The sequence below is a fragment of the Cariama cristata genome, unplaced genomic scaffold (assembly GCF_000690535.1).
Source record: "Cariama cristata isolate BGI_N322 unplaced genomic scaffold, ASM69053v1 scaffold6172, whole genome shotgun sequence".
Taxonomy (NCBI): Eukaryota; Metazoa; Chordata; class Aves; order Cariamiformes; family Cariamidae; genus Cariama; species Cariama cristata.
In genome coordinates this window covers 43312-71272 of record NW_009605430.1, presented here as the reverse complement: position 1 = coordinate 71272, position 27961 = coordinate 43312, and the positions used below count along the sequence as shown (strand labels likewise).

General features: G+C 43.2%; 1 protein-coding gene across 1 annotated transcript in view; it reads left to right on the top strand.

The window, feature by feature from the left end:
* Positions 1-27961, top strand: part of LOC104158326 (voltage-dependent N-type calcium channel subunit alpha-1B-like) — a gene marked incomplete at both ends in the record, with an annotated part of 179320 nt that overhangs the window by 108265 nt on the left and 43094 nt on the right. The window contains 7 exons of the mRNA XM_009695941.1: positions 6942-7763; positions 8989-9203; positions 11379-11499; positions 14870-14999; positions 16537-16596; positions 17862-17968; positions 26444-26540. Of these exons, the coding sequence (XP_009694243.1) occupies positions 6942-7763; positions 8989-9203; positions 11379-11499; positions 14870-14999; positions 16537-16596; positions 17862-17968; positions 26444-26540 (1552 nt within the window). The remainder of the gene's footprint in view (positions 1-6941; positions 7764-8988; positions 9204-11378; positions 11500-14869; positions 15000-16536; positions 16597-17861; positions 17969-26443; positions 26541-27961) is intronic.

Here is a 27961-nt window from a genome sequence, read left to right as displayed (position 1 = left end):
AATGGCTGATGAAATCCAAAATGATGCATTTAGTAACTTCAGGGGTTTTTTCTTTATTGCTATTGTTTATTGTTTATTTCTAATAGGATCCAGAGGTTTCAGTCATTGCTTGGATAAGAAAAAGGGCATGTTCTTAAGGCATTTTCTAGAATGGTAAATGAAGCAAAAGTCAGTGTTTCACAAGCTGCAAGCTGGGGATTTTTTTTTCCAGAAGTACTGAACACCTGCACTTGCCACAGATACTTTTTTTTTTCCCCAGAACAAAACTTGGTTTTCTTTGAGCAACTCTTTCTTCCCCACACCAACCATCACAGCATGTCTCTGCTGCATCCGTCTGGCTGTAGACAAGCTGATAGTGTACAGAGGGAAATGAAAAAGCTGAAATATCTTCTACCAGGATGAATTTGTTATTTGCCATCCAAGAACCCAAATTGTTCTTGATCTCTATTGCTTGTTTTTGTATATTCACTGTCTGGGCCATCTGTTTTATTTCCATCCTCATAGTGCAAAGAAGGGGGCTGTGACTTCATTCCCTGATGTGTTTTGTCTTGGGTTTTACCAAAAGCCTGGAGCTCACGGTGGGACTTTGGCCATAACAGAGTCTGGTCTGGGCCCTTACAGGGCATTTTCCAGAATGTCTTCTGAAGAGAGTGGCTTGAACTCTTCAGAGGAAAAAAATAATTTAAAGTAAATGTAATTTGACTGAATTTTAGGAGAACTTAATAGTTCGACATATTTAACCTCGGTGGGTTTTTTTGTTAAGTCAGGCCACAGCAATGTAGCTTTTAACTTTCTTTTTGTTGTTTTACTTTTAACTCTCTCTCCCTGTTACTTGCATCCTCAGTAATAAATATTTGGTCACAATTCATAACTCAAATACCAAACAAGCCTTGAAGTCTGAAAAGGGATCTTGTGGCTGATGATAGCAATATGAGTTGAGATAGAATAAATATTTTCTGGCATTTTCTTAAAAGCAGAATGTGCATGAAACTAAGCCTCATATTTATACTTCTGGGATTAGTATGTGACGTACTTTTACCGAAAACAATTAGAAAATTATTCTTATTAGAGCAATAGGGAGCGGCATGCAGGAAAGTGAGTTATGGCTCTGCAAAATCATTATGTTACGAAAACGCTCAAGCTGAAAGCAGTAAAACTTGTGCTGTGTTAACACCAGGAAGTTTTGGCTCAGCTGAACTTTGCATCACTTCAGAACTGCAGAAAAACCAGTGGTGCAGCTGTCTTCAAACTCTAAGCGGCAGTGTACAACGATTTCTGCTGCTCTTAGGAACTCGTGGCCATGGACACCTCATGGGAGCAGTAGCAAGGCCCTAGATCTTTCCTGAATTTTGTTTTTATACACACCTTGGAAACTTTCTGGTTCTATGTTGGCCAAAGGCGCCAGCCGAAGGGCTTGCAGCTGCCGAGCCGTGTGTGCCCATGTGCCCAGCGGCTCCTGAAAGACCTGCAGCGATGCTCAGCTCCTTCCCCTGCTGGTATCTCCTGCTGAGACCAATTTCGTGTGGTCAGCACGTCTTGTATCTGAGGTTATCCAAATTGCCTAAAAGAGCAGGGAAAGGGAGTGGAAATTTGATCTGAGGATGATCATGTTGCAAAAAATCAAAAATGTTGCATTCAGTGAACTTTCTTCATCTAAGAACTTGGCATCTATGATAGTTTAAAAGGCATTTCAAATTTCAGTAGCGAGTTTCTGAACATAAGGGTGTGATATATATGGTCGGTATTATATTAGGCTTAGACTAGGCTCAGAATTTACATTTTCTAGCTAATAGACATTAGGAGAAATATTATGAAAGAAGATGTTTTCTTTCTGAGAAACTGCAATATCAAAAATTCTAATATATAAAACCAAAATCAAATTCAAGAGTAATATTGGAAGAGACTGGGCAGCGTTTTCTGCAGCAGTCCTTGTAACGGCGTTTCTGTGATGCACATTGTTGCGCCAGCTCGGTGAGAAAACACAGTGCATCTCCCGAGAGAGCTCAGGCAGGAGATGTGGCTCATAAAAAAGAAAAGGTGCTAAAGCATCCAAGCAGCAACTCCCGGGGTCACTGGCAAAGCAAATGTAAACGCTCGTGGTGAGTTCATCCGAAAGAAAATTGTTTTCTCAAACCAAACAGAGATGAAACATTCCTCTTTGTGCATGCCTACCCCAAACTAAAATGCTGCATTGTATTTTCCAAGTGGAAAATTGAAACCTAGAGAGAGCTTCTCCAAATTTATGAGCAGAAAATATGATTTTAGTGGAAAGGGTTTTTGCATTGCATTTTTTATTGAAACTATATCTTAACAAGAAATTTCCTTTGCTCTGTAATCAGAATGTATTCTTTCATACCTACAATCTAGTATGTAGGTATTTTTAACATCAAATTATTGTGTTTATAGTCAGCTTTAATTCATTATTTACTCAAGTAAAATATTAAGGATTGCATTTTCATAGCTGATTAAACCAGTAGTTGTGGGAAGCAAAGCGCCATTAACTGAAGCAGTGTTTTAAAAGGTTATGATAAGAAAACCTCTAATCATGAAGGAATACCTTAAGATTAGAAAATGACTAAAAATATGCTTTCCTTTCTTGAACCTATCACACAGTGACTGGTTGCATTTTTTATTTATAGAAATATTAGTCACTGATTCATTAATATGAATTTTATTTGATTCTACGTGGATTGCGTGGTTTTCTTTCCAGCCATGGGCGGGAGTTGTTTGACTGCTGGCTTCTCAATCCAAGCAAAACCAGTGGAGCTGCCCAGAGAAGTGTATTGGCAGTAATATCTGCTACAACATTTCAAGCCTAGAGGACCTGAAAACTGAGTATATTGCCCATACCCTTCAAAGAGTTCAAAATATTCTGTAGACAGAAAATAGGGATGGGAAGTAATTATGAAGAAAGTGAATTAACATTAATCTTTCTACTCTGTCTGTAAATCAGAAGAGATTATTGCAATTTTCTTAACAGATTCGGAGGGATTTTAAGAAGCGAAGAGTGAACAGGATTTCAGATAAGGAGTTGGCTTCATAAATAGAAAATTTTCTCTTGAGGAAAAAAAGATTTGATATCACAAAGGATCATTTTTTATCAGTTTGGAGAAGTCATGCTATGCTGCGGCATATCGCGCTTGTACTGTAGTTGGTTCGTGTCTGCCCCAACTCACGCAGCCCTCAATAATTAACTGGACCGAACACTGGAGGAAGCAGAGGAAATGATTTTGCCTTGTCTGTGTTTCTCCATCTCTTCTGCAATTCTTTGTGTTGCGTGCATAGGCACCGTATCCTCACAGGCAAGCAGTTGTAATGAAACTGTTTTGTTTTAAGGTGACGTTCCTGTTGTCCCGTAAATAAGTTCAAAACCTCTCCTCTGTGAAGAAGTATAGCAGAGCAACAGGAGAGGAGAAGCTGTCACATATGTCCATGTGCAGTTGCTGTGGGAACTTGTAGAAAGAGAGAGTCAGATAAATTTAATTGGACAAGCAGGCAACACATTCCCTCCAGTTGCTGCCGCTTTGGCTCTGAAAACCCTAAACACTGTCCCCAGGGGGACCAACCTGCTCGGTCGCTTTACTTCCATTTCCTACAGCAGACTTTATGCACACTGGCACTTGCTCCTGATGTTCTCGACTGGTTTGGATATGATAATGAGCTTGCAGGCAAGCTTCACCTTTTCCTGATTGTGTTTTTACTGCGCTTCATGTATTTTTCTGATTTATTTTTTTTTTTTTTTGGACGTGTCTTTTTATGTAGAAAGAAGAAAGGACGAATTCATTACTTCTGAACCTCCTGCTCTTTGAGTTGTTAGTAACCAAAGCCGGTGGGTGGCTGTGTGTTGTAGTGTTTTGGCAGACACCTTCGTTACTTGTGTCAGTGTTAAGGATGCATCTCATTTCTAAATACTGAGAAATGCGAGTCTGTAATGTCAGTGTCTGTTTTAAGGAAAGGATTTTAGCAAAATAAACTTAGTTAATATGTGCATTACTTGGTTTCTCCAGGTTCTCAGTGGTGTATGTACCTGGCAGCACCTTTCAGTTAGCCATGAGTGAAGTACAGTGGAAGCTTTAGCACCTCAGAGATAATTTAAGGGCTGATTTATGTACTTGGCATAACTGAAACACGACCGAAAAATCCCTTCTGAAGTCTTGTGTCAGAGCTAGCAGGTTCTGCGCATCTCCTCTGCACTGTGTGATGAGTACCAGCCCTGCATCCTCAACCTTCCTCCTCACCACATCCAGTCTGATCTAGGAGATTTTCTTTATATCTTGGCTTTGATGGGCTCAGAGCAGGCACTGGTGGAGAGGCTGTGTCCATGAAAGGTATTTGGGGTTTTTTTTGTGTGTTTTTCTCAGGAGAGTCTCTGCAGGGAGGCTGGGGCTTTGCGTCCCATCCCTACATGGTGCCTGTCCCATGGAAATGGAGCACAGGATGGTGCACAGGGAGTAGGCGGTTGTGCTCTTCTCTGTGCTCTTGCTTTGTAGATAAATTGAAGGCTTCAGTCAGCATAAGGGCGGTTTCCCAACTCTAACTCCTTAATACAAGTTAGCACTTCAGTGTTGACAGCTGACTCTGGCTGTTTAAAGCACAAAACAGGAGCCGATCCCTGCCCCGAGGACTTTCATTATGAAGTGAAAAATGTCCCCTAGAGAACAAACCCCTTTGGTGGCCTGCACTGAGGCAGCACTTGGGGAGCTCAGACAGGCACATACACATCCCTAAGCCATCTTGTTTCCCTAAGCCATCTTGTTTCCCTAAGCCTATGTGCTAAAGAGGAGGACCATTTTCATAGCCCAGTTTGGTTTAGCAGAGCTAGATCTGGAGCGCTGCAGAGCCAGGCAACCCGCCCATCCCGGAGAATGCGCAGGACATCCCGGGATGCCCATCCCAGGCAGCGCCATCTCTCTCTGCCCATCTCTGCTGACCATGGAGAGCTGCAAACGCAGAGCTTGTGGCTTCTTGTGGGAAATCCTTGTACAGGGCGGCAGGTCTGGGCAGTCAGAGGCTTCGCATGAGACTCATTAATTTCTTCTAAACCCAAGTAAATCTGCTGATGAGTGATAGCATTTCAATCTTGCATAATGTTGAATAAAAAGAAATGGCAAGTTATTGCCTGCTATGATGATGCTGTTCATCCTCGTGCCAGGGGTCACTAGGACAGCTTGGGGGGTGCTCTCCCCCAACAAGGAGCCTGCTCTCCCTTTGATGTGGGATTTTTGGTGAGTGAGGCTCTAAGCTATGTCCCTAGTACCTTCTGATATCATTTACCTTTAGAACTGTGATTTTTGTCACCCGTTCTTCTGCTGTGGTGTAAAGGGGGCACTCAGCTGCTGGAAAATTCATCCAGAATGTGCCTCTTGGGAACAGGAGATGTAGATTTTTAGTTTTGGTGATTAGCTCTGCTCACTCTGATTTCTGGATTAAATCGGATTCCTTCACAGCTGCCTGAGTACCCTCATCCCACCTGCAGCGAGCGTTTAAGTAGGTTTTTACCTCTTTAGCAGAACCAGGCAGCAGCACCCTCTGTAAAGAACTGATCCCCCAGCAGAGCTCAGAGATGCAAAACCTTCCCGACAGCTCCCGCTGTGCTCCGTGGGCCCGGCTGAACGCTGCCTGCCCCCAGGTCTGCACACAACGACAGACCCTGACGGTCCGAATCAGCACATACACACGTAAAAGCTGCTTTTTTCTATTGTCAGGGAGCCCAGAAAGTACGTCAGGAAAATGTGTCTGCCTCCCTGGTGGGATGTCCGTTAAGTGCTGGAGGTGGGTGAGCTCCCCGCGGCCCCTCCGGCTGTGGAGGTCAGACTAATGTGTGGCAAATGGAGAAGTCTGAGCAGGCTGGTGGAAGGAAAATGATTTTCCTCTCTTTGTTAGAAGTTTCATTAAGGAAGAAAATGGGTGCTGATCCTCCACCAGGCTAAATCCGGAACTTCACCCTGGAAGCCAGTGGGTTTACTTTGATTTTATGTGAAAGCAGAATTTGACTTGTAATCTTTAGGAGGAAAGACAAAAAGTCTTCCCTTCCTGCACTGGCTAGGTAGGTGACCCATTCGCATGTGGTAGCCAGAAACCAAGTGCTGTGCTGAAAAATCAAAGCATTGAGGCAATACCAATGGAGGTATCCTCAGCTTAAACATGACGGAGACAGAAAAGAGCAGGTCTCCCCAAGGTGCTCTCAGTACACCTGCGTCTATGTGTAACTCTCCCAGTTCCTAGGGTCTTTTCATGGTACACAGAACAGTTTTCCTTTCTTACTTGTACTTTTCCAGACTCTGATGATGCTTGGGCTGGGTGGTCCGTCCTCACCTCAGAAGGATGCCGTGGGTATAGAGGAATGGCTCTCCGGTGCCGTTAGCCAACGGGGCAGTGCAGCCTGGAAAGTGACCCCTCTGGCTGCTGTAAGAGGAAGGGGTTGATGGCAGGGAGCTCAGGCTTGGATCCTCAGGGACAGTTTTCATTTCCCCTCGCTCCTCCTGCCAATCTAACTTCTCTTGCTCACCGCTGATTTGCTCATCCAGACATTTCCATGTGGAGAGAAAGGTGCTGTTAATTGTCGGGAAGCCTTGTAGGCTGTTTAAAAGCTCTGGCTGTGCTATAGGATTTTTGTGTGCAAAGACTTTAACCCTTCAGACTATACCTGAGGCTTCCTAGGAGGATGGCCATGTTTTAGAAATCAAGATAACTCCTTTCTGGAGGGCCTGATTCATAGTGCCTAACACCTGCGGGGCAAACTAACACTGATGATCCTGCTGGCTTTCCCTGCTCACGTTCTCCGCCAGCCATTCTCTCTCCATTCCTATAATTTCTTTGGCTCAACCCTCTAATCCCCCATCTCAACTGAAAATTTCCTCTTTTTTTTTTTTGTTTTGGTTACTTTTTAGGGAATTGGTGCAAAGTTGGGTACTAACTTTTCCCCTTCCTCCCCTCCTTAGCAAGCAGCAGAACTCCTCCAAATCCAAGTCTGTTTGGGAGCAGAGGACCACCCAGATTCGGATGCACAATTTCCGAGCCAGCTGCGAGGCGTTGTACAACGAGCTGGATCCAGAGGAGCGGGTGCGTTACGCTACCACCCTTCACATCAGGCCAGACATGAAGACTCATTTGGATCGGCCGCTGGTGGTAGAGCCAAGGAGTGAAGGGAGGAACAACATCAGCAAGCTGAGCCCCGTGGATGTGCAGGAGGTGGAGCAGACCAAAGTCAGCTCTACTGATGGGGCAGAAGCTCCACGAAAACACCACCGACATCGGGATAAGGAAAAACTGGGAGAGCAAGAGAAGGGTGATGTGACCAAGGATGAGAATGGGGAATCCGGAGCCAACAATAAGGAGGAGCGGCACAGGCAGCACAGGAGCCGCAGTAAGGAGGTGGAAGGAGGGAGTAAGGAAGGGAAAAGTGATCGCAACAGGAGTCAGGAAGGGGGAAAGAGGCATCATCGCCGAGGGTCGGTGGAAGAAGGCGCCGAGAAGGAGCACCGTAGGCATCGGACTCACCGGCACTCTGCCGAACGACAAGGCAAGGAAGGCAATGGGACAATCAACGGGGCCAGGAGTGAGCGGCGTTCCCGACACCGGGGAGGGTCGAGGTCTGGGAACCGGGAAGGAGAGCCCGGGTCCAAGGGTGAAAATGGAGAGGAGCCTCACAGACGGCACAGGTTCAGGAACAGGGCGCTGTCAACGTACGATTCGGTGGAGAAGGACAACGGGGAGAAAGAGGTGGAGGCTGGTGAGAAGGAGCACCGGAATCATCAGCCCAAGTAAGTGGGTGCTGTGTGGCCAGGCTCAGCCCCGGGACAGCTTGGGGGGGCACGAGACCCGAGGCATAATTTCAGGAAATTATTCCTCTCCCTATGGCATTCCCTGCTGTTCTTCTTGCACTCACATCAGCTATCACCATAACCTGAGTTCCATTTTGCTTAAATCAGTAAGGACAGAAGCTCAGACAGATGACTTTGACCCATGATATCCCACAGAATAGCTGAAGTTTAAGGAAGGAAATGTCCTTGATGTAAATACCAACGACCTCTGTAGGACATAATGTGGAGTAGAGAATTTCACAGCCTCTGAAGGGAGTTTCTGAGGGACATATTTTTAAATGGCATCCAGTCTTGCTTATAGCCCCTTGGTTTTCTTTTTTTCATGGTGAGCCTGTCAGCTGCACCACCAGTTGTTACAGCACGTGGCTTCTTCCATTAAGAACAATGATGTACCTCATTTGGTTTAATTCTTATGTAAGTCAAGTGAGAAAAATAGTACTCGTGGAGCATTTGGAGCAGTTAATAAAGAAGGATAGATTGCCTTTTCAGCTTTATTAGTCTGATGGAAGAGAAATTTCACTGGGATTCTTTAGAATAGAGTTCATGTCACCGTGGAGAGCTGTGAGTGGCACTGAGATAATAATTTTCCTGTCTATATTATCTTCCTTTCAGATGGATTTCAAAACACTTTGCATACTGTTTAGTTTGATCATGTGCACAAGCTCACTTTCCTCCTCACTGAAATATAGCCACTGCTGCAGAGGAATGCAGAAGCGATTTAGCCACTTAGAGCAAGACTGCAGAGTGGTTTAGGGCTGGAAAGAGAATCACCAAATTTAAATAAGGTGTCAGGAGAACATTAAGAAGCAGAATGTCAGACTTCATTCAGAAACCAGCTGATGCTGGAAAGCTGATGTCAATGTTACATGCAAGTGCTGTGTGGTCCTTGCTTATGAACCTCAGTTCTGAGTCTCATTAAATCAAATAAAGTGACGTTTGGTGGCACAGTGCGTCTTAATGTTGTGCTTGGATGTTGGTTCAGAAGGTCTCAGCGGAAAAGGTCACATGCTGTGCTATCAGTAAGTGTTCCTGTGTGACTTTTGTGCAAACGACTTTTGTGAAGAAAATAGTCTATGAAACCTTGCAAGAGGTGCAGCATCAGGGCACGTATGTTCTCTGAATCCTTCTTGGGCTATATTTAATAAAATTTGTTTTTCTACCTTAGAGAGAATCAGTGTGAGATTGAAGCTAGTGGAAGTGTGAGTGTCCCTGTGCATACCCTTCCCAGCACCTACCTACAGAAAGTGCCGGAGCAGCCAGAAGATGCTGACAACCAGAAGAACGTGACGCGGATGATTCAGCCACCTCTAGACAAAACCACCACTGTGAACATCCCTGTCACTATCACTGCCCCGCCGGGGGAAACCACTGTCATACCAAGTGAGTGCCTTTCTCCCCCTGCTTTTTGCTATGAAATCACCAAAAAAGAGCTAACTTTCCAAGGAGCCAGCAGCACATGCTGGGTCATGGGGGCTGTCTTGGCCACCAGTATCCTTGCAATAGGTGAACAGGAGAACTTGTTGTTGATATAGGCTCGAAAATTCTCAACCTGCAGGAAGCCAACATAGGTTCCTGGGTCACATGTTGGCTCTGGAAAACAACACGTAAGGTTCCTTGGAGATGACTCGTCCAGGGCACATCCATATATCTTTGCATAAGAGAAAAGTGAAGGAGCAAGAAAAACAGCAAAATGTAGTAACTGAGAGCTGTGCAGCAAAATAAGCAACTTCTGCAGCAAACCAGTCAAGACCTTGTTGTGAGCACAGGAGTAGGTCCTCTGCTTTATCACCTTCCTCTGCTGCCGTACTGCGAGCTCCTACTCCAACAGTGCCGTGCTATGGTTCCCCTGGTGTTCCAGGGGCCTGACTGGCCACAGACCCCTCAGCAAAGAACAGGGGAGGCAGTGACATTGCACTCAAGCCCACAGACTAAATTCACGTTTCTTGGCTTATTAGCTGAGCCCACTGTGGAGCAGGAGGTCTTTCATGGCTGCGTGGCTATCACAGCATCCATCGTGTGACCCTGCTTCTGTGGGTTCCTGCAGAATGTGTAATTTTCGAGCTTCTTGCAGTCTTGGTTTGGCAGATCCACCTTAACTTGTCCTTTTCCAGAGCTCTCTGCCTTGAGTCTATCAGCGTAGATTTACACTGGTTTGCAGCCAGTCCCAAGATCATTGTGCCCATGGTCTGCTCTGCAGCCACCCAGCCACCACCCTGGTCTGACCAGCTTGTGGCTCGTCCCTGGCCGTGTGGGCACAACCTAGAGAAGTCTGGAGAGCTGGGGGTGCCAAGGAGAGTTGCAGTGTGAAATCTAAGAGGTCCACATTAGATTGGGGGCTGTCAGGACTCTGCTTTCCAAGAGACACAGCCAAAAGCTAGCAGTTTCTTTATGGGCTTTTTCACTGTGTTGTCAGCCACACAAGACTTCCCCTCTTCCTTCCTTTCTTGTCTTCCTTCCTTCCTTCCTAAATGGTAATTTTACTATATTGCAATACTGAGTTTCTGTCAATCACAATTTATCAGCCTCTCTCTTTCCTGGCCGTTTCCTGTTTATCTGGCTTGAGATACAATAAGGAGTTTATTGAACATGTCACTCACACACAATGAAATGTCATTTTGCTGCAAAACCAAATAAAAAGTAATAAAAACCTGCACCTAACACATTATAAGTGGGTGGGGTTTTTGGATTCTAGGTCCTGTGACTTAATAAACAAGTGTATATATCTAAGAAGAGAATTTGCAGCATAAAATGTTTTCCAGTTCATATATTGGAAATTATCTTAAGTGAATTACTCTATAAACTGACTGCAAGTAAACTTATGACAGAAATTAGAGAATGTATTTCTAACTTTTGGGAGTGAGGTTCAGAACAATCTTCTAGAAGGGGATCGTGTAAGTTAAAAACCTGATGGGAGGTGAAGTTTGACACCTTTATACATGGGGAGTTCTGCCAAAACTGGGGTGCACAATGCAGGCACAGAGCTAGGGGGTCCAGGATGTCCCTTCCAAGTCTCTGTCCCTGATGCTGGGAAGTTCAGCAGTATTAGCCCCCAAATTATTAAAGCTCATCTATGAATTTGCTCTTTCACACGTTCCAAAGCCAATCGTGCTACTGATCTATGGGAGAAGATGGAGAATTATGTGGTTGGTTAAACTTACTGTCTTTTTTTCTTTCCAATGATCCCTAGCTGACTTTTCTAAAAGTTTATGATATTTGAAATGGGATTTCCATTCCCAGTTTGGCAGCTCTTGTATAAATAAGTGTAAGGTTTCTTTGTTTGTCTGCACTGGGCATCTTCATTTCCTGGCCATTTCTGATATATTGCTCATCAGTGCAGTGGTTAGGGAGTATAATTGCAGTGTATATCATACCGTAGTAAATAGCGGTGATAATAATCAAATGATTGTTCATCACATTTAATCAACATATTCAAAGGCTGTTTGCTATCCCAGCTGCATTGTTTGCATATCCAGCTGTTGCAGGCAGCCTGCTGTGTGAAGACTGCAGACACATTTTTAACTCTCTTGTTTCTGTTTCCTTAAATTCACATTTCAGTGAACAATGTTGAATTTGAAAGTAAAATGGAGGAGAAGAAAGATGTTGATGACTTGACGAAAAATGGGCCTAAACCAATCTTGCCTTACAGTTCCATGTTTATCCTAAGTCCTACGAATCCGTAAGTCCTCTGACTCTATAATACCACTTACGGGTTACAGGTACTTCAAGCATGGATGTTCAAAGCAGTAACATTAGCTTGATCTTCATCTCTGCCAGTCAAACACTTTGGGAAATTAAATAAAAACTTATGTAGGCTGCAGACCAGATGTTGCCTTTCAGCTGGGCTTTCTGGGGGAATAAATTGCCAGAACAGGGAAAAGATGATGCTTTAGGCACACCCTCCCTAACTGCCCTGCTGATGGCCAGGTGGGCAGTTATTTTCTCGGTCGTAGATCACTAAAGGGTGGGAGTACGGACTGTCGCTGGGAGAAGACATCAGGAGAAGCAGGCTGGGGGCTGGCTTGGATGTCAGTAAATTCTTGCAGGTTTCTCAGCTGGAATCCGTGCTCTTATTGCACTGGTACCCTCGCATCACTGAAAACTTTGAACTTCTGGGAAAACATGAATATTTTTCGTTTGTGAAGGCTGAGAGTACAGCTTATGGGATCTGTTGGGATTACAGCATTCCTTCCGCTTCAGGCATCTCTGCCTCATGGGGAGCTTTGTACTCAAAGCCTGTAAATACTGACTGTGTCGCTCTGAAGGGCTGCAGGACTAGACAACAGCAGCAGAGGTTGTAATAATCGTAGCATGAAGGCCTCTGAGTCATTTAAAGCTGTAATTTAGGGCAACGGAGGGCGTACGGAAGTTCTGCCAACCCAGAGATCTGCTAGGAGCAGATGTGATCGTTTCCCTCTGGTTCAGGTAGACTTGTTGCAGGTCCGAGATGTTGCTGTCTGAGGTTGTACTCTGCATGCTCAGATCCCTAAGGGGAACTCAGGCCCTTCCTTTGGCAACTCGTTTCAAGGGACGAACGAGTGCTCCTACACCTCCTGCTACTTAGGACAGTGACATTCTGGCTGTCTGTGCAGTCAGTGGAACAAAACGGGCTGCTCCATGTACTCATCTTTGACATCAGCAATGCACCTGTGGCAGAAGCCATGGTCTGGCACCCCCGGACAGTTGGCAGGCTGAATATTTTCTTGAACCACAAGTGCCAGCTGCATAGTTCAGGCTACAGCCCTGCGTGCTCCAAGATGATGCAGTCAAGAGCACCAAAGGAATTAATCAGCCGAAGAAGTTAGACTATCTGTCAGTGCCAGCTGCTAGAGAGGGAGAATGACCTCAAACTACTGCTAATCTGATCTCAACTCCAGGGGAAATGAACTGAAGACTCGATACATGCCCCTTCTGTCTCAAACCCACAAGAGACACACTTGTGTTTCCCCTTTGCCTTCTCCAGCCACCTGCCAGGTAGATCTCAGCACACTTTAGGATAACTGAGCCAAAAGCCCAGAGAGTTTCCCCTTTTCGGAACATTGTCCTATTTCAAATAAGGCAACTTGTCCTTTGAATTCATGTAAAAAGGAGGGCAGAGCATTAGATGAGGTACACTCATAGTGTAATTAGAGTTTCTGGGTCAAATTTGAATTATGGAACATGGCCCCCATCTGGCTGGATAAGAAAACAGTATTTCCCTAATATTTGGCAACATTGCAGAGTGGGAAACTAGATGGTCCCAAGCCCAGAAAGGTCTGAGTTAAGGAGTGGACTGGGCAGACAGAGAAGGAGCAAGACTTTTTTGTTTCATATGTATGCTTGTCTTCGCCCACCTCATCCTACAGTTCTGACCTTCTGAGCCTCATAGTCCAGGATTTGGTACAGTATTTCAGTCTCCTTGCAGTTTTCTCCAGCACATCGCAGCCACCCACCCCCCCCCTCAAAAAAAAAAGCTGTACTAAAAGACCATTGAAAAAACAAAGTTCGCTGGGAGAGACGTTTCGTAACACAGAGCCAAGGGGAAATAACAAGACAAAGACCAAACTTTAGGAATGTCAACAACTTGTTTTTCTTCCTCTGGGCAAGATGCAGACCCAGCTGGATCCCCTCAGGTGTTTTGGCTGGTGCTAACTTCTCAGGAGAAGTCTTTCTGCTTTCTGGGGTAGGAAGGTTTTCACCACATCTATCGCTATCTCCCTCCCAAGCCCCACTGGGGTGCATGACCTGGGTGCTGCTAGTGGGCAAAACGGTTCTGAGGAACAAAAATTGAACGGTATGACTTTCCAAGTGCCACCACCCTCTGAAAGCAGACGTGCATTTGAAGTGATTTCTCCAGCACCACTGGCAGTTTATGAATGCTCCCACATCTCACTGCTGGTTATGAATGATGAAGATCTAAAAATAGGGACTTGTTATTTCTTTGATGAAGTGAGTTTGATGCAAGAATTGCAGTTACAAATGTTACTGAAAACGTTGCCTTTCACTTCTATGGATTCATGGAGCACAGAGATGATAACCTTCTTCTGTCAGATTGATAGCCAGAGTTAAGGGATCCACAAAACAGTATCAAATATCTTTCCTTGGTATTTGTAACTCTTTTTCATTCTGAATCCATTAGCAATCCAGAGAAAGGAAATATAAAAGTAGATATGAAAAATAAATTTTAACTCTAACTGTTCAGATATTTACTTAGACAAAATGTGATATAACCACCGAATTACATTTTCAGATAACAAAGTTGTTGACGAGTTACACATATAATTTGATTCTCAGGCAGAACCTAAGTCCTTTATTCAGCTGACAAATATGACACAAACGTAGAGTTCTCTGTGCCGTTAAGTATTTGTGAATTGTGGTCAGATAGAGTTATTAGCTGAAATTTTTGAATAGTTTTCATTGCTTAGAAATTGAAGCATTTGTCACTTTTCTTGGACACAATTTGTGAAGAAAAAGATTAGGTTAAATTAATCAAATATATTACTGTAAAGTATTTGTGCAGCTTATAAAGCATGTCTCAGAATAAAGCACAGGCAGAGGTACTAGGCAAGAGCGACTGGTAGAAGTAATACAGTTACAAAGCTAGTTTCAGCTAAAAGTCTCAAAGTGTGTACCATATATCTCAATTTTAAAGGGATTAGTTTATATTAAAAGGATTTCAAACCTAGTTTTGGACTCACAGGACTTTAGCCTCTGAGTTCAAAGTGAAAAGGATGGGGGAGTATATAAACATAATTTGTAGAATAGAGTCTGAATGCTTGAAAGCTTTCAGTGCCCTTTTGATAGATAGATAGATAGATGTCACTGCTTTGCAGAGGGCATAGAGATCAGTGCAGAGGTGTTAACTGTCTGTCTTTAAATCTCACCACAGATCTGTTGCAAACTGAATTTTAAAGCCATTGATCGTGGTTTTTATTTTCTTACCATTATTGTAATAGGAATCCTAAAGGTGATATTCCTGATGAACATTGTCCTTCTGCCAGTCTTTCATACCACTGTGCTTGACTTCCAGCACCTGCAGTAGCCCTCCTCTGTGCTTATCTTATTTGCAGGATTCGCCGTCTGTTCCACTACATCGTCAACCTGCGCTATTTCGAGATGGTCATCCTCATAGTTATAGCCCTTAGCAGCATTGCCCTGGCTGCAGAAGACCCTGTCCAAGCCGAGTCACCAAGGAATGATGTGAGTACCAACCAACGTGGCCAGAACAAAATTGTTCTGCTTCTCCCATCAGTTATGCATGTGGCATGTCTGTTCCCATCTCCAAAGGGTAACACGGTGCACCAGCAAGAGCAAAAGCGGAGCTTTCTTTAATAACATACTCAAATTAACTTGTTCCACTATCAAAATCCTCACAGTTCCTGTCCCTTTCTGCTGCTTCAACCACATCTGAGTTTGAGAACTCAGAAATCACTGCTGTTTGGCTGGTATGACTTACGTGGAAGCAGCCTGCAAAGCTTACACACGATTCAGCAATGGGAAAGGCTTCCCTGGTCACAAGCCAGGGATGACATTTTCCTAAGGTCCGCTGCTCCTGCTAGAGCAGAGCCTAAGTAAAACCAGATACGGCTTTTTATCTTGATGGAGCATGGTAGCAACCTCCTAGAATTAGTAGCAAATCTACTTGTCCATGGATGCCAAACCAAACTCAAAGACTTCATAGATATGTGCTGCTAGGAGCAGAAGTAGGGACGTGCCACCTTTTACGTGAGAGCACGCAGCCCAGGAACGTTCACGAGGCAGATAGCGGGATGTCTTTTCACAAGGACATTGGCACAGAGCTGATTACAGTTACATGGACAACTGGGAGTCCACAGAACTGAAGATTAAGTATAGAAGTTGCACCATGCTGTTGCCTAATTTTGGACTCTCCTGTGTAGGTAGTTGCAGTACATGGGAATCATGTGATGTTTATATTGACTTAATATCCATTCACTATGTATAATCATATGAATGTGACTGTGAATAGCTGCATTCCATCCACAGAATTATATGAAAATTTAGGAGATCTATAGATATTTGAAGGGACCAGTATTGCATTTACCAGGATGTGTACCGAGGGTCTTGTGTTCATCCACCCCTTTGACAGATTACGGAACTGAATAGCTTCAGAGCACAAGTCAGCAGACCAGGTCAGAGCAGGAATTGCCTGGCCTGGCCTCTTGCTTCTGAATCTGGTCGGTATTAGCTTTTTTCCAGAGGAGGATCCACAAATCCCTGTATCAGTAATGAGCTGAAGTAGCTACGAGCAATCTCTCTTCCTCATCCGTAATAACTGTGGAATCAGTTTTACAAAAAGGGTTTTATCACTCTTACTGTCCCAAGGTCTTTAATAATACTGTCATCAGCGACAGCAGAAGAGAAACCCAGGTTGCTACAGGCTGAAACAGATGCTGGTAAATAAGCTCTTTAGGAAAGGATATACAAATATTTTGATTTGAAATATCCATTTTGCCTTATTAAACCTGCCATATATGCAGGTGTACTGAAGCAACCCGTGGGCATGCATACTGCAGTCTGGCAAGGACTGGAAAAAATGTTGCTGTTTAAATCAGATGATTCAAGTTTGTGCCTAAACTAGTTGAAAGCCTCCCATCAGATGATATTTACCCACTGTAGCAAATAGACAACTGTCAGAATAGACTTTTTACTCTTTGCTCATGTGCAGATTATTTTGGTGTGTAGTCCTCCCTAATACACATTTCTCTTTCCCATTTAGGCTCTGAAATACTTGGATTATATATTTACGGGTGTCTTTACCTTTGAGATGGTGATCAAGGTAAGAATTTTTCCAAGCAGAAAGGTTCACCTCCCCTTTCAGATTTACACTCATCTACTTCTGGGAAGCTGGAGAAAGCAGGAGGAGCACAACAGATCTCCCTGGGGCACCTGGAGAGGTGGTGATGATGGAAAGCTTTAGCTCAGGAGCAGCACTTGGAAGTAGCCAGTGCACAACAGATGCCTTTCTGTAGCGGCTCTCCTGGTTTCTTTAATCTCATGTTTTATGGAGGAAAATAAGGACATCTTTAGTAGCTGCAGTTGTGCAAGAGGATAAGATCTGCGAATGCCTGATGCAGAAATGTCTGTGCATGGCTAAGGACACAGGAGCTGATAGAACTTACTGACACACGTCTAATTCTTCCCTTTTCCTTTGATGGTGATCAGGAATATTAATAGCAACTGATTCTTGGTCTGTCATGTTTCAAAAAGTTGAGGATTTATCTTTTTACTCTACTCAGTAGGGTCATAGGTTTTGCTAAGACTATGGGGCAGTAACTTTCCAGAAAGCATAATTCTAATAAAGTCATGATTTATTCTTGGGGTAATGATGGAGTTAGTTTTTATCGTCAGAGTAAGATGTAGAAAGGATGCAGAATAAAAACCAGATTTTCCCCTTGTTTGTTTAGTAGAAGGTTTTGAAGCTATGTGACGAAAGCAACCTTATGTGGGCAGTTGCAGAGCTCTCAGAAAAACAGATAAAATGTCTAGCACGTGCTTTGACACTCAGCTTTAGCAGCATCGTAAGAAGACTCAGTCTCGCGCAGAAGCAAGCCAGGTTGCTGCACTGAGCAGCATCTTTCAGCAAGTGGTCCGGAGCAGGTGTATATCTCTGACTGTTGCCTTTGGCTGTGGATCTTCCTATCCTCTCTTTGTGTTTTATTGTGTAATACCCTATGCCAGTTGTTAACTGCTACTAATCTGGTTGAATTGGGGTAGAATAAAATTAAACTATCTGGATGTTTCATGCACAGACTGCTGTTCCCATAAATTAATGCATGCCTGTGCAAAGAAGGCTGTGTAGCAGGTAGGACCCTTGTCTCTTGTGCTTTTGGTTATGATTTATTGACTTCAGCTTCAGTTTTGATAGAGCTCTCCATGACTATTAGAGATGAGCAGCTTGACTAAGTATCTAGATGTTGCCCTGCTGCTGTGAAGCCCTGAAGAAGAGTTTGTGAAGGGTTATTTGATACAGGACAACCTTGGCAGTGTTGATTTGGTACTTGTTTTATTAAAACTCTTTCTTTTCATGTGTTTCCTCTGAAGATGATTGACTTGGGGCTGTTACTCCATCCTGGCTCCTACTTCCGTGACCTGTGGAATATCCTGGACTTCATTGTAGTCAGTGGGGCCTTGGTGGCGTTTGCCTTCTCGTAAGTACATTTTCCTTAACATTCCAATTTGTAGGAAATAAGTTGCAGAGGAGGCAGGACCCTGGCACAGAGCTAGTTGTGAAGCGTAGTGTTTGTGGCTCCATTTCTCAGTGAAATGTTCAGTTTCTGCCCTTTATCATCTCGTAGCCTGGGGAGAAAAGAAATCCCTAAATTTGTGTTGCAGAATCTCTTGAACATTCTCCCAGCTTTAGGGTGAGTCCGTTCACTGTTCATTCAAACATTAAGCCAAGATTTTTGTGACTGTTTGGCCAACTTCTTTTCAAGGACACATTGTAATAATTTGTGGCAGTCCAATGTCTTCAGGCAATTGTTTTAAAAACTATTGTTACTATGAAAAAAAAGTTAATGAAATCAGCTGATAACTCAGTGAACTCTCTACAAAACAGTGGTTTTAGTGTCATGGATATTTCTGGTTCATATACCTTTGGTATTTCTCTCTCCTCCTCTCTCATTCAGGGCACTTGCATTTCCGGAGAGTTTTACTTCTAAGGCTAATTACTCCCTCCCTCAAACAGAACTCTCTCATTTATGACATTAAATAATATTCCATGTGCTTCTTTAATGTCATGGAGGATACGGAGCAACAGACACAGAGGAATTGCTTTTTTTAAAATGAAGATTAGCTTTTTGTTTAAGCATTTTTCTCAAAAGAGACCAGAGGAAGAACAATGTAGGTTCTTCAGAACTTGGGGAGCTCAGAGTTGGATGACGGAAAGAAAATTTCCATATGTAGTTCTGGGCCACGAAATAGTTGAATTGCAAATGTTTTCCTGAGAAATTCCAGGAGATGACCTGGAAACAGGCTACAGGACTTGGCCAGTTTAATCTTCTGCTAAATTAGCCTTGAGTAATTACAGTGAACATTCAGCAGTCCTTGCTCAAACTGCACTCACCTGTTTGTTGACATGATGTTTTACTTGCTAATGAGAATTAGCAGTGTTTTACTTGCTAATGAGAGAGTGCATTCACCTTTGTCAAGGAACTGTGAATGCCTGTCTTGTATATTTTAGACTGACAGTAATTTTTAGGCAGACAGCCATATCCGTTGCTCCTCTTCTGTGCTCTGCTGATGAAAAATGTCCCTTGCAGCACAAAAAGTTACTGGGACCTTTCTGGTAAGGTTGGCCTGGAATACTTCTCAGGAGTTTTTCATTTTCCGAGTGTCAAAATTCTTTTAACGTTAAGGCTGTGAGATTTGTATTTTAGATCTTCTATTCTTCATAGCAAATGCTGGCTAAAAAAGTCTAAGCTAATTTGACCAAGGAGTGGATGGACAGAAGGAGATGGGATTGACATTGTTGGTATGGTTTTTGAACCAGTTGAGGAGTGACACTTGGGGATATTGGGGTGTGGGCTTTCTGTGCCCAATCCTACTCCAAAGAATTGTTTAGATCTTGGAGGAAGTCATGTCCAACATAAGTTTTTTCGAAGCGACACTGCCCTCTGCTCTTTAAAAACTTTGTTCCTATTCATTAGAAATTTGTTTTTCAGAGGAATCGAGTGCTCTGTTGTAAGCAAGGTTGTCTTGAGATGGAATTGCTAGCCTGGTCTGGTGAATGTCTTGCTTACCTAAAATTTGGCATCCAAACCCAGGTTGCTTTTTAAGCTTAACTAGGTACATGTGTGGTTTAGTTACCCTGAACATGAAATACATTCACATAACATCTTTCAGAACTGGATGTGGTCAGACTAAGTTAAGCAAAAACTTACTAAAAAAAAAATATTTAGCAAGTTAACAGAGCTCCTCTGAAATGAAGACAGGTATAAAAGTAAAATAATACTAGTCACAACTATGAGTTTGCAGAACAATATCACCCAAGTCTGTGTTTCACTGAGAATTCCCCTTTTCCATTAAGAATTCAAACTTTCAGGGCAAACTGGGAGAAGGGGCATTTTGTCAGCACTTCAGAGCAACTTTGTGTGCTGTGAGAACAAACATCATGGTTTGCCTTTAAAACATCTTGTCTTTGAACAATATTTTCTTTTGGACAAGTTATAGATTAAAATGAATAATTTTTAATCTTTCTGAGTCTTTTTGTGCTCAGGTTTTCTATTGCTCACATTAGGCCATGAATATCTAACAGCACCTCATCAGCTCTAAATAAATTACTTGTACATCCCCTGATTGTGCTTCATAATAGAGTGCCCCAAGCTGCTCCTATTTTACATGCTGTTTGAGTAAGTATTGAGCAGGGATTTTACAGAAAGCGAATGCATAAAACCTGCCTGCCTATTTACCGTCTCCCAGATTAAAGCAAGCCAAACCTATTTCTGAGAATTGGAAAAATTTGAATTTCTTCTATGATTTTTATTATGACTGTAACCTCTGCTACACATCCATGTTTCAGCAGGCGGTGAGTGTTGACGTCCAATTTGGAGAATACTTGCAGTATCTCTGGTCTAACCTGAGAGCAGGAAATCCAGTCATTTGTAGGAGATGACTTGCTCTCTGTTCCCACTAGTCCAGTTATGAGTACCAACAAGTCTCAGACTGCTCAGATGAAAATTGGGTAGATAGTCATGTCCTTAGCTCAACTGCGCTGTTTGGTTAAACCAGACGGACGCACCGAGGCTGCTGAATTTTGATAATTCTGAAAACAAGCTTTTGGAGAATAAACTGGGTGATCTTCACTGTTTTGTTAGTGGTTTTTTTCTAGAAAACACTACAGTCCTGTCACTCATCATCAGTGTCACTGCAAAAATGTATTTAATGTGGCTGTTACCAGTTTCTGTTTGCAAGAACACACAGTCGCCACTCAGTGGGTGTGATTTAATTCACGCGTGTTCTTGACCTCGTTGGTGTGCAGTGAAGGTGATGTGAATCAACTTCTTGCTGAGCAGACACGTCACTGAAAACCTAAGGAAAAACAGAGCTCCCTGAAACGCTTCCATCTAGAATATTGCAACAGCCTCTATTTGTTTAGGCATACGAGATGGTATCAGTCGTTGCTGCAAGGTTCATAAGATCCATCTCAGCCTCTCAAACCAGCTAACAGTCTGCTTTCTGCCTGTAGCTCTTTAGAAGCCGTTCTGTGCTTGACTGTACTTCAAATAAAATTTTTTTTTAAAACAAGGCCCCCAGTGAGATGCTATAAACATTAGTAATACTGATGATGGTGACAATAAAATAATGTCTTCCATTTAGCAATGTATTTCTAACAGAAATTCCTTTCTTTTTCTAGAGACAAACATGCCACAAACACACAGACATGTTTCAGTCTTTAGGGAAATTGAAGTAGAGGAGCCTGAAGCAAGCTAGCAAATTTGTCATCAGAATTTATCAGCCCCAGGTGTAAAATGTACTTGCTCAATAGTGATAGCTGATGAATAGCAGCGAAGAGGTTGCATTTTTACATCTTCAACAACAGAAAGGTGACTGAGATGCACGGAACTTCACACTGCTCTTTGAAAAAGCCAACAGCATTTGCCAAACAGTCAAGGTTATTACCTCCCAAAGTGTCAGGGGGATGAAGGTATATTTGCCCTGTCTGCTTGTCAGTCGAAGGGCTGATGCACGGCGGGGATGTGTGGGTATATGCTGTATAGCCAATCTGTTGCTTCCTTGCTTGTTTATTTTTATGATTATTGCGTTGGTGGGTGTGGGACAGGGGATGGGATTATCTGCCAGCACATATCTGTATGTGCATGGGGTGCACGGTATAGCCTTATGTTTGTGTTTGTCATTGACTTTGCTCTTTCTTTGTCTTCCTCTTGCTGGAATCTCTCTAGGAGTTTCATGGGGTAATATGTTATTCCTGTCTCTTGCTGCACTGTTATGCCTGTCAAACATGTGTACACACACTTGCCACTGTGGAAACGAACCATGTTACACTCATCGCATCGACTCCTTTGTCCCTTTATTACTCATTATTCAGTGAAACGTATTTTCCCTTAACAATCCTCATTCATCCTTATTTCCTTTAAGCAGAGGATAGAAGCAGACTAGAAAGCCAAGTACACCAGAGAGTCAGAATCCATGATACGCAGGTATATGTGGGGGGACGACTTAGTGGGTACATTGTTAATGTCTGAGTTGCAATTCATGAAAATCTTAATAACTAGGTTTAAAGAAGCAGTTTTATTCTCATTCAGAGGATTGCACCTCTAAACTGCATTAGCAGTGCTGGAAGCTTCAGGACTTATTTTGTGCAGTCTGGGCAAACACGACATTGGTGGAAAGTCTTTGACATGAAAATAGAATTGTAGAGAGCTTCTCAAGAGATTGGCAGGGGCAATTTATAAAGGAGGAGGTAGCGATAGTTGTATTTAACCGTCTACAAGGAGGTGGCAGTTGTGTCATCAGTGCAGTACAGCTTTGCTTCGAGGACGGAGCGGGAGGCAGAGCTGCATCGTCTCAGGCCGTGGTTCCAAGCAGGGCAGGAGCTTGGGTGGGCTCCTCCGCAGCAGATAACCCAGAGATGCAATGAAAAGGATGCAAAGGTCGGTCTTTGATGTGGTCCAGGAAATTGGGTACTTATTTCTTTCCTCTGTCTAGGAAACCAGATCATTTAAAACCCTGGAAAAGGGTGGCTTTGTGCTTGGGCAGAGTTGTGTGACCTCATTTATTCTTCGGTGGAGGAATTCACTTTCTGCCTTGGGGATTTCAGGCAATTGCAGAAGGCAGTGACTCCACCCTACTCTGAATATTTGATGACAGGGCTCTGAGGCCCACGTTACGTGAAATCAGAGCTGCTGGCAGGAGCAACAGAAACAAGAAGCTTCCATTTTAAAGAACTATTAATTTTTTAAAGGATCCTTTATTTATGAAAGGAAAAAAAGGCCATGTAAATCTCATTTTAAAATATTTTTAATGTTTTAAACAAATAAGCAGCAAACTGCCCCAGAAAAAAACAGAACTGGCCTAATGCAATTTTTTTCATCATGGTGTATTTTTTTTTTTTCCTAAGTCATTGGGCTTCTGTTCACTGTCTGTCTTTATCCTGCTTGCTCTTCTGTATCTCTTCTGAATTTTGTACTTGTTATTCTGCAGTTGACTGAGATCTTGTCCTTCCATAGCAATTTATTTTTGTTGTGAGAAATATTCTGGTCGAATGTGTGCTTGTGTACACCTTTGACTGAATCCTCATTCCATCTGGAACTTTTATTTTGTGGGGCATCTGGCTTTGTATTAGAGTGGCGTAAAAAACAATATTGGCAGAGGGGGTTCTTAAAAACAGTGAAAACGACCCTTAAGGTTTTATTTGACAGGCTGAAATAGTTGCAGAAGATCCATTTAATTAAAATGCAATTTGCATCACTTTAGTTCAGAGTACTGGTCCATTGAAAAAGCTTTCTCCTGTAGCAGGAATCTTACTGTGACAAGAAGTAAGTACGATTTTTCAGGATTCTCTATATGACTTAGATCGTAAATCCCATTAACATTTAATTGGCTCACACTCTTTATTTGCTTAGGTGCCTGAAAGGGGAAAATAAAATCAACCCTTCTTAGTGTCCTTCATTCAGGCAGAAGGAATTTTGTAAGACTGGAGCTGTCTGCCCTTCACCTCCATCTCCAACCCCCGTGCGAGGGAAAAACATCTTCTGCTCTCATAGACCCAGGAGGAAGGATTTGCTCTGCCTCACCTATTCACTAGTCCCCAGTAGGTCTGTTTAACCTTCCCAGAAATATTAAGACCACAGAGATTGTTGCTTCAGGCTTGGAGCCAGCCCTGTGAGATGTGAGCTAGCTCTGTCAGAGCCGAGAAGTGTCTCTCTTCTCATCTTGAACTTCCCCTCCAGGAGGCCTAATTAGTACAGCTGTTATTTAGGGCAAATGCATGGTAGTGTAGTAAACAGGTGTTTAGGTCTCCTGGGATCAGGAGCACTGGAAGACACCATGCAGAAATACTCTGTGGTTCTGCCTGAACCCAGGTGAGGACTGTTGAGGTTTATGAGTTCAGTTGCTACCTGCCAGTGGCTGTGCTGCTAAGCTGGGCTATGTGTGTTAATTTGCAAACCAGAAACATGGCCACAAATGATCATGATCAAGAATTGAATGTAGTTCTGGGCCAAGGTATCTCACCTCTTTTTTTCTCCTACTGCCCCAACTACATATCCCTTAACCCTCTCACCTTCACTCTTCCCTCAACTCTACTTGCCTCAATTCATACCTCTTCACTTTCTCTGCCCTGGCTTCCTCATCTAGTTAAACCCCAAATACCTGGGCAACATGGAGCACCCCGAGCGATCTGCTTGGTCGTCCAAAGGGGAGAGGGCAGAAGGAGCAGCAGGGGCAGGCGAGGTGATGGGCATGTGCTGGGTGACCTTCAGCCATGGGAACAGGCTGGCTGGCCGAGCCAGGTGGTATCTCTTTCCCGGTAACTTATTTCCCCTTCTACTTCCCTCCTGCCACTTCTCAAGAGGCTGAACAAATTGTTTTGCAGCCAGGGAGGCCATTGCTGAGGACCAGACAAAGCTGCCTGGGGAGTAGGTGAGCTCCAGTTTGGCTGGCTCAGCTGGAAGCTATGGTGAAGAGGAGATGGCTGCAGTGACCATGGCAGGGTCGTTGCTTGCTAGGAGTTGGTGATTTGAAAGCAAGTATGCAGAGGCAAATGTGGGCCAGATCTTCAGTTATGCTAAAACCTAAAGAGAAAGCCAGTAAAAGCTATGTTGGCAGCCTCTGCTTCATCTCAGCCAGATTAAAGAGTCTCTAATGAGAATCAAAAATTATTTCTTTAAAATATTTAATAGTTATTTTGTGGCATCAAATCAGTCCCGTAACTCCATGAGTATTAGCTCAATCACCTGGATTTACAGCCATGCCAGCAGTCAGGATCCTTCTGCAGCTGATTAAAATGGCCTTAAAGCAGCCCTGAAAGACAAGATAGGGAGAGGATAGGTAAATCTCCATCCTGTTCCCCCTCTCCTCCATTTCTGTTAAATCAAGTGCAAAGGCAACTTGTGTTCAAGGTATAAGTCATAGGGATACAACCCACAGCCCTCCAAAAATTGCTTGTGTCTCACCGCTTATTGCATTTCAGGACAACTGCAGTGCCAGGTAACTGGAGAAAGAGACTGGAGATGAGACAGGAATGTGTGTTTCTAGGTTGCAGATTCCAGTCCAGTGTTAGTATTGAGTAGTGCAGTATTAGTACTGAGTTATTAGTCTTTTAGAAGTGGATAGATTTCAAAAAAGACCCCTTCCAGGCCTGAGCAGGGTCAGCCAGCCACAAAACTGGGTGGTTTCCTCCGTTCTTGGTGCTTGTCCCCTAGCACAGTGCATAAGGCTGATTGCGAGCAGGGGGGGAAGCTTTGCAGTCCACTACCTGCACATACTTCTTGTGGGTCTCCCGGGTTATTTGTGGTTTTATTGCTTTCTTGTTGGAGAAGAGAAATGTTTAGCAAACTGGAAGAGCACAGAATAGGTATATCAGCATCCCTTCAACATGTTATTCATTCGTACCTGTGTGACTTCAATGCAGTCTCAGACCTGAACCTATAGTCATGAATAAAACTCCGTTAAAGATTTTCATCCCATTTTTCACTTCATATGAAATGAAGGGGAATGTCATTGTTTTGCTGTTCGGTTGGAAGAAGATGTAACTCTGTCTTTTTTATTTATTTTGGAAGTGCACGAGGAAAGGAACTCTGTCCTTCCCCTAGAAACCTCTTAATGGTAACAAGAGGGAACGGTCTCAACTCTTGCACTCAGTTTTAATAAAACCTAAAACCAAAACATGATTTACAACACCTGCATGCGTAAGTGGGAAGTTGCCCTAGCACTGTTCCAGGCATGTAATATGCCATCATATTACATGTTCCTGCATGGGTTTGGTAGCATGTCTTCCAAGAGAGACTCGAGGATGAGGGTATGGGCATGGAGCAGCTCTAGTCCCCAGAAGAGCTCTGTCCCTCGCCTTGAAGGCTCCAGTTCCCTCTGGTCACTCTCTGCTTGTTTAGACACAACAGCTCTGCCAGAGAAGTGCAAGAAGCACGCAGAGAAACATCCTCCTGTCCCACCCAGGTGCCTGGGAGGGAGAAGACCCAAGTGTGACTTTCTCACTTCTCCTGCCTGGGGCTGGGATGAAGGTACTGAGCCTCCTCCTCTCCCCATGGCTGCAGTCCAGGTGTGCTGCTGTCATGGCTTTGACTGCTGCCTGGGTGGGAAGCCGGGACGGGAAGGTCTTCTGTCCCTGGGTGATGCTCGGTGAGTAGCTGGGACACGAGCGAAGGCTGGAGAGCACGTGTGGCTGAACGCTGCAAGGATCATGTCCTGCCCACAGCCTTCCTCCCGTGCAGTGATTACCACATCTCAGGTTGGGTGCTCCTCTTGCAGTCCGCACTAGTACTGTCTGCATCCATGGTGAGGATGGCACCCAAAACCTGTGAAAAAAACGAACCAACCCAAAACAATTCCACAACCAAAACCACGTTGGATACTTATAGATATTCTAGTTAGTGATCTGAGAACCAAACTATTCCCTCTGTTGTTCTTGTGCCTTTTATCCTTTGCAGAGGAACCAAAGGCAAAGACATCAACACAATCAAGTCACTGCGAGTTCTGCGGGTCCTAAGACCGCTGAAGACCATTAAAAGGCTGCCAAAACTAAAGGTTAGAGAATAACCACAAATCTTTCCTTCTCTGGAGGTTTGCAGCTGATCTGAGTGGAATTTGATGGACTAAACTTAATCCAAGTTATTTCTGTTCCCTTTATTTTGTTGCAATTAATCTGTTTGCCAGATTTATAAAAATAGTTGTGCAGATGTTTAGCAAATGTCAACCACTTGTTTCTTTAGCAAACATTGTGTGCAATATTATGAATTATTATGAATGCACATTAAAATCAAACTTCCAAAAAAAGAAAAGAAAAAATGCAAATAAATTAAATTACAGTTCACGAGTGTGATGCTCTTAGATATTGTACAGGAGAAAATAGGTTTTGGAGTTTTTTACTTTCCCTAGAGAACTTCACATGAATATTGCAAGATTTTCTACAGTCTGTCTAAAGAGAAATGTCATTGCTGTATAAGGAATTTTAATCTGTTCATCTTTTCTATTAAAGAATATAATAGTGCAGGGTTTTATGGCAGTACCCTTTCATGTCTAGAATACTAAGTTACAAAGTAAAATAAACATAATGGCCTGTGGTTATTCAACACCATTTCATGAACACTTTGAGATACAGGCAGCCCCTGGAAGCAGAGAATGGAAGGAGTTACAAAATTTAATAATTTCTGACTTTTGGGAACTCTTGAATACCTATTGTAGAATGTCTTCATGTGCCATCACTGCTCGCAGGATTTTTTATGAGACACGGGGAAAAAATGATGGGTACTTTTGCACATGGCTGAAACTATGTTTGACAATTCCTATTGTCACACAGTGGCACGTAAAAATCAGGGTCAGCTGTTATTTAGATTTGCTTTTGTCCTTACCTGCAATTCATGCTTAAATAATTTTAATTTTATGCATTTTTATGCATACTAAATTTACCTCAAAAGATAAGGAAGAGTAACATAGAAAATGGTCTTCATTTGTTTAGAAATTTGAATGTACAGCTCTTAGGTCATAAAACAGCCAACAGTAGCTCAGTCCTACGGCAAGATGCCGAAAGTTTTCTTTTTATTGAATGTCTTCCTTGTTTTCAAGCCATTTTACAGAGTAATTTAACGGCTTCTAAAGAAACACTCAGAAATCTTTATGTGAAACAGAAGTCGTATTCATGTGGTTTGTCTTCAAAATTCTGTCAATTTTTTTTTTTTTCCCCCTGGATGTGGTCTTGTATGCAACAATCAGCAAGAGTAATGGGGTGATTAGAGATATTTCCAGTGTTTTAATTCAGCATTTCTGGGTTGCATCAGGAGTGTAATTTTGTGAATTATTCACTTCCATTCAGAGAAACAGGAACAGTATTGTATAAACCCCGCACTTGGGCAGTAAGACTGCTCAATTTGTATTATTATGGCAAACTTCTCAGACTAAAATTACACTGCAAATTACGTGTAACAATGAATCAGTGACTAATAACCAAA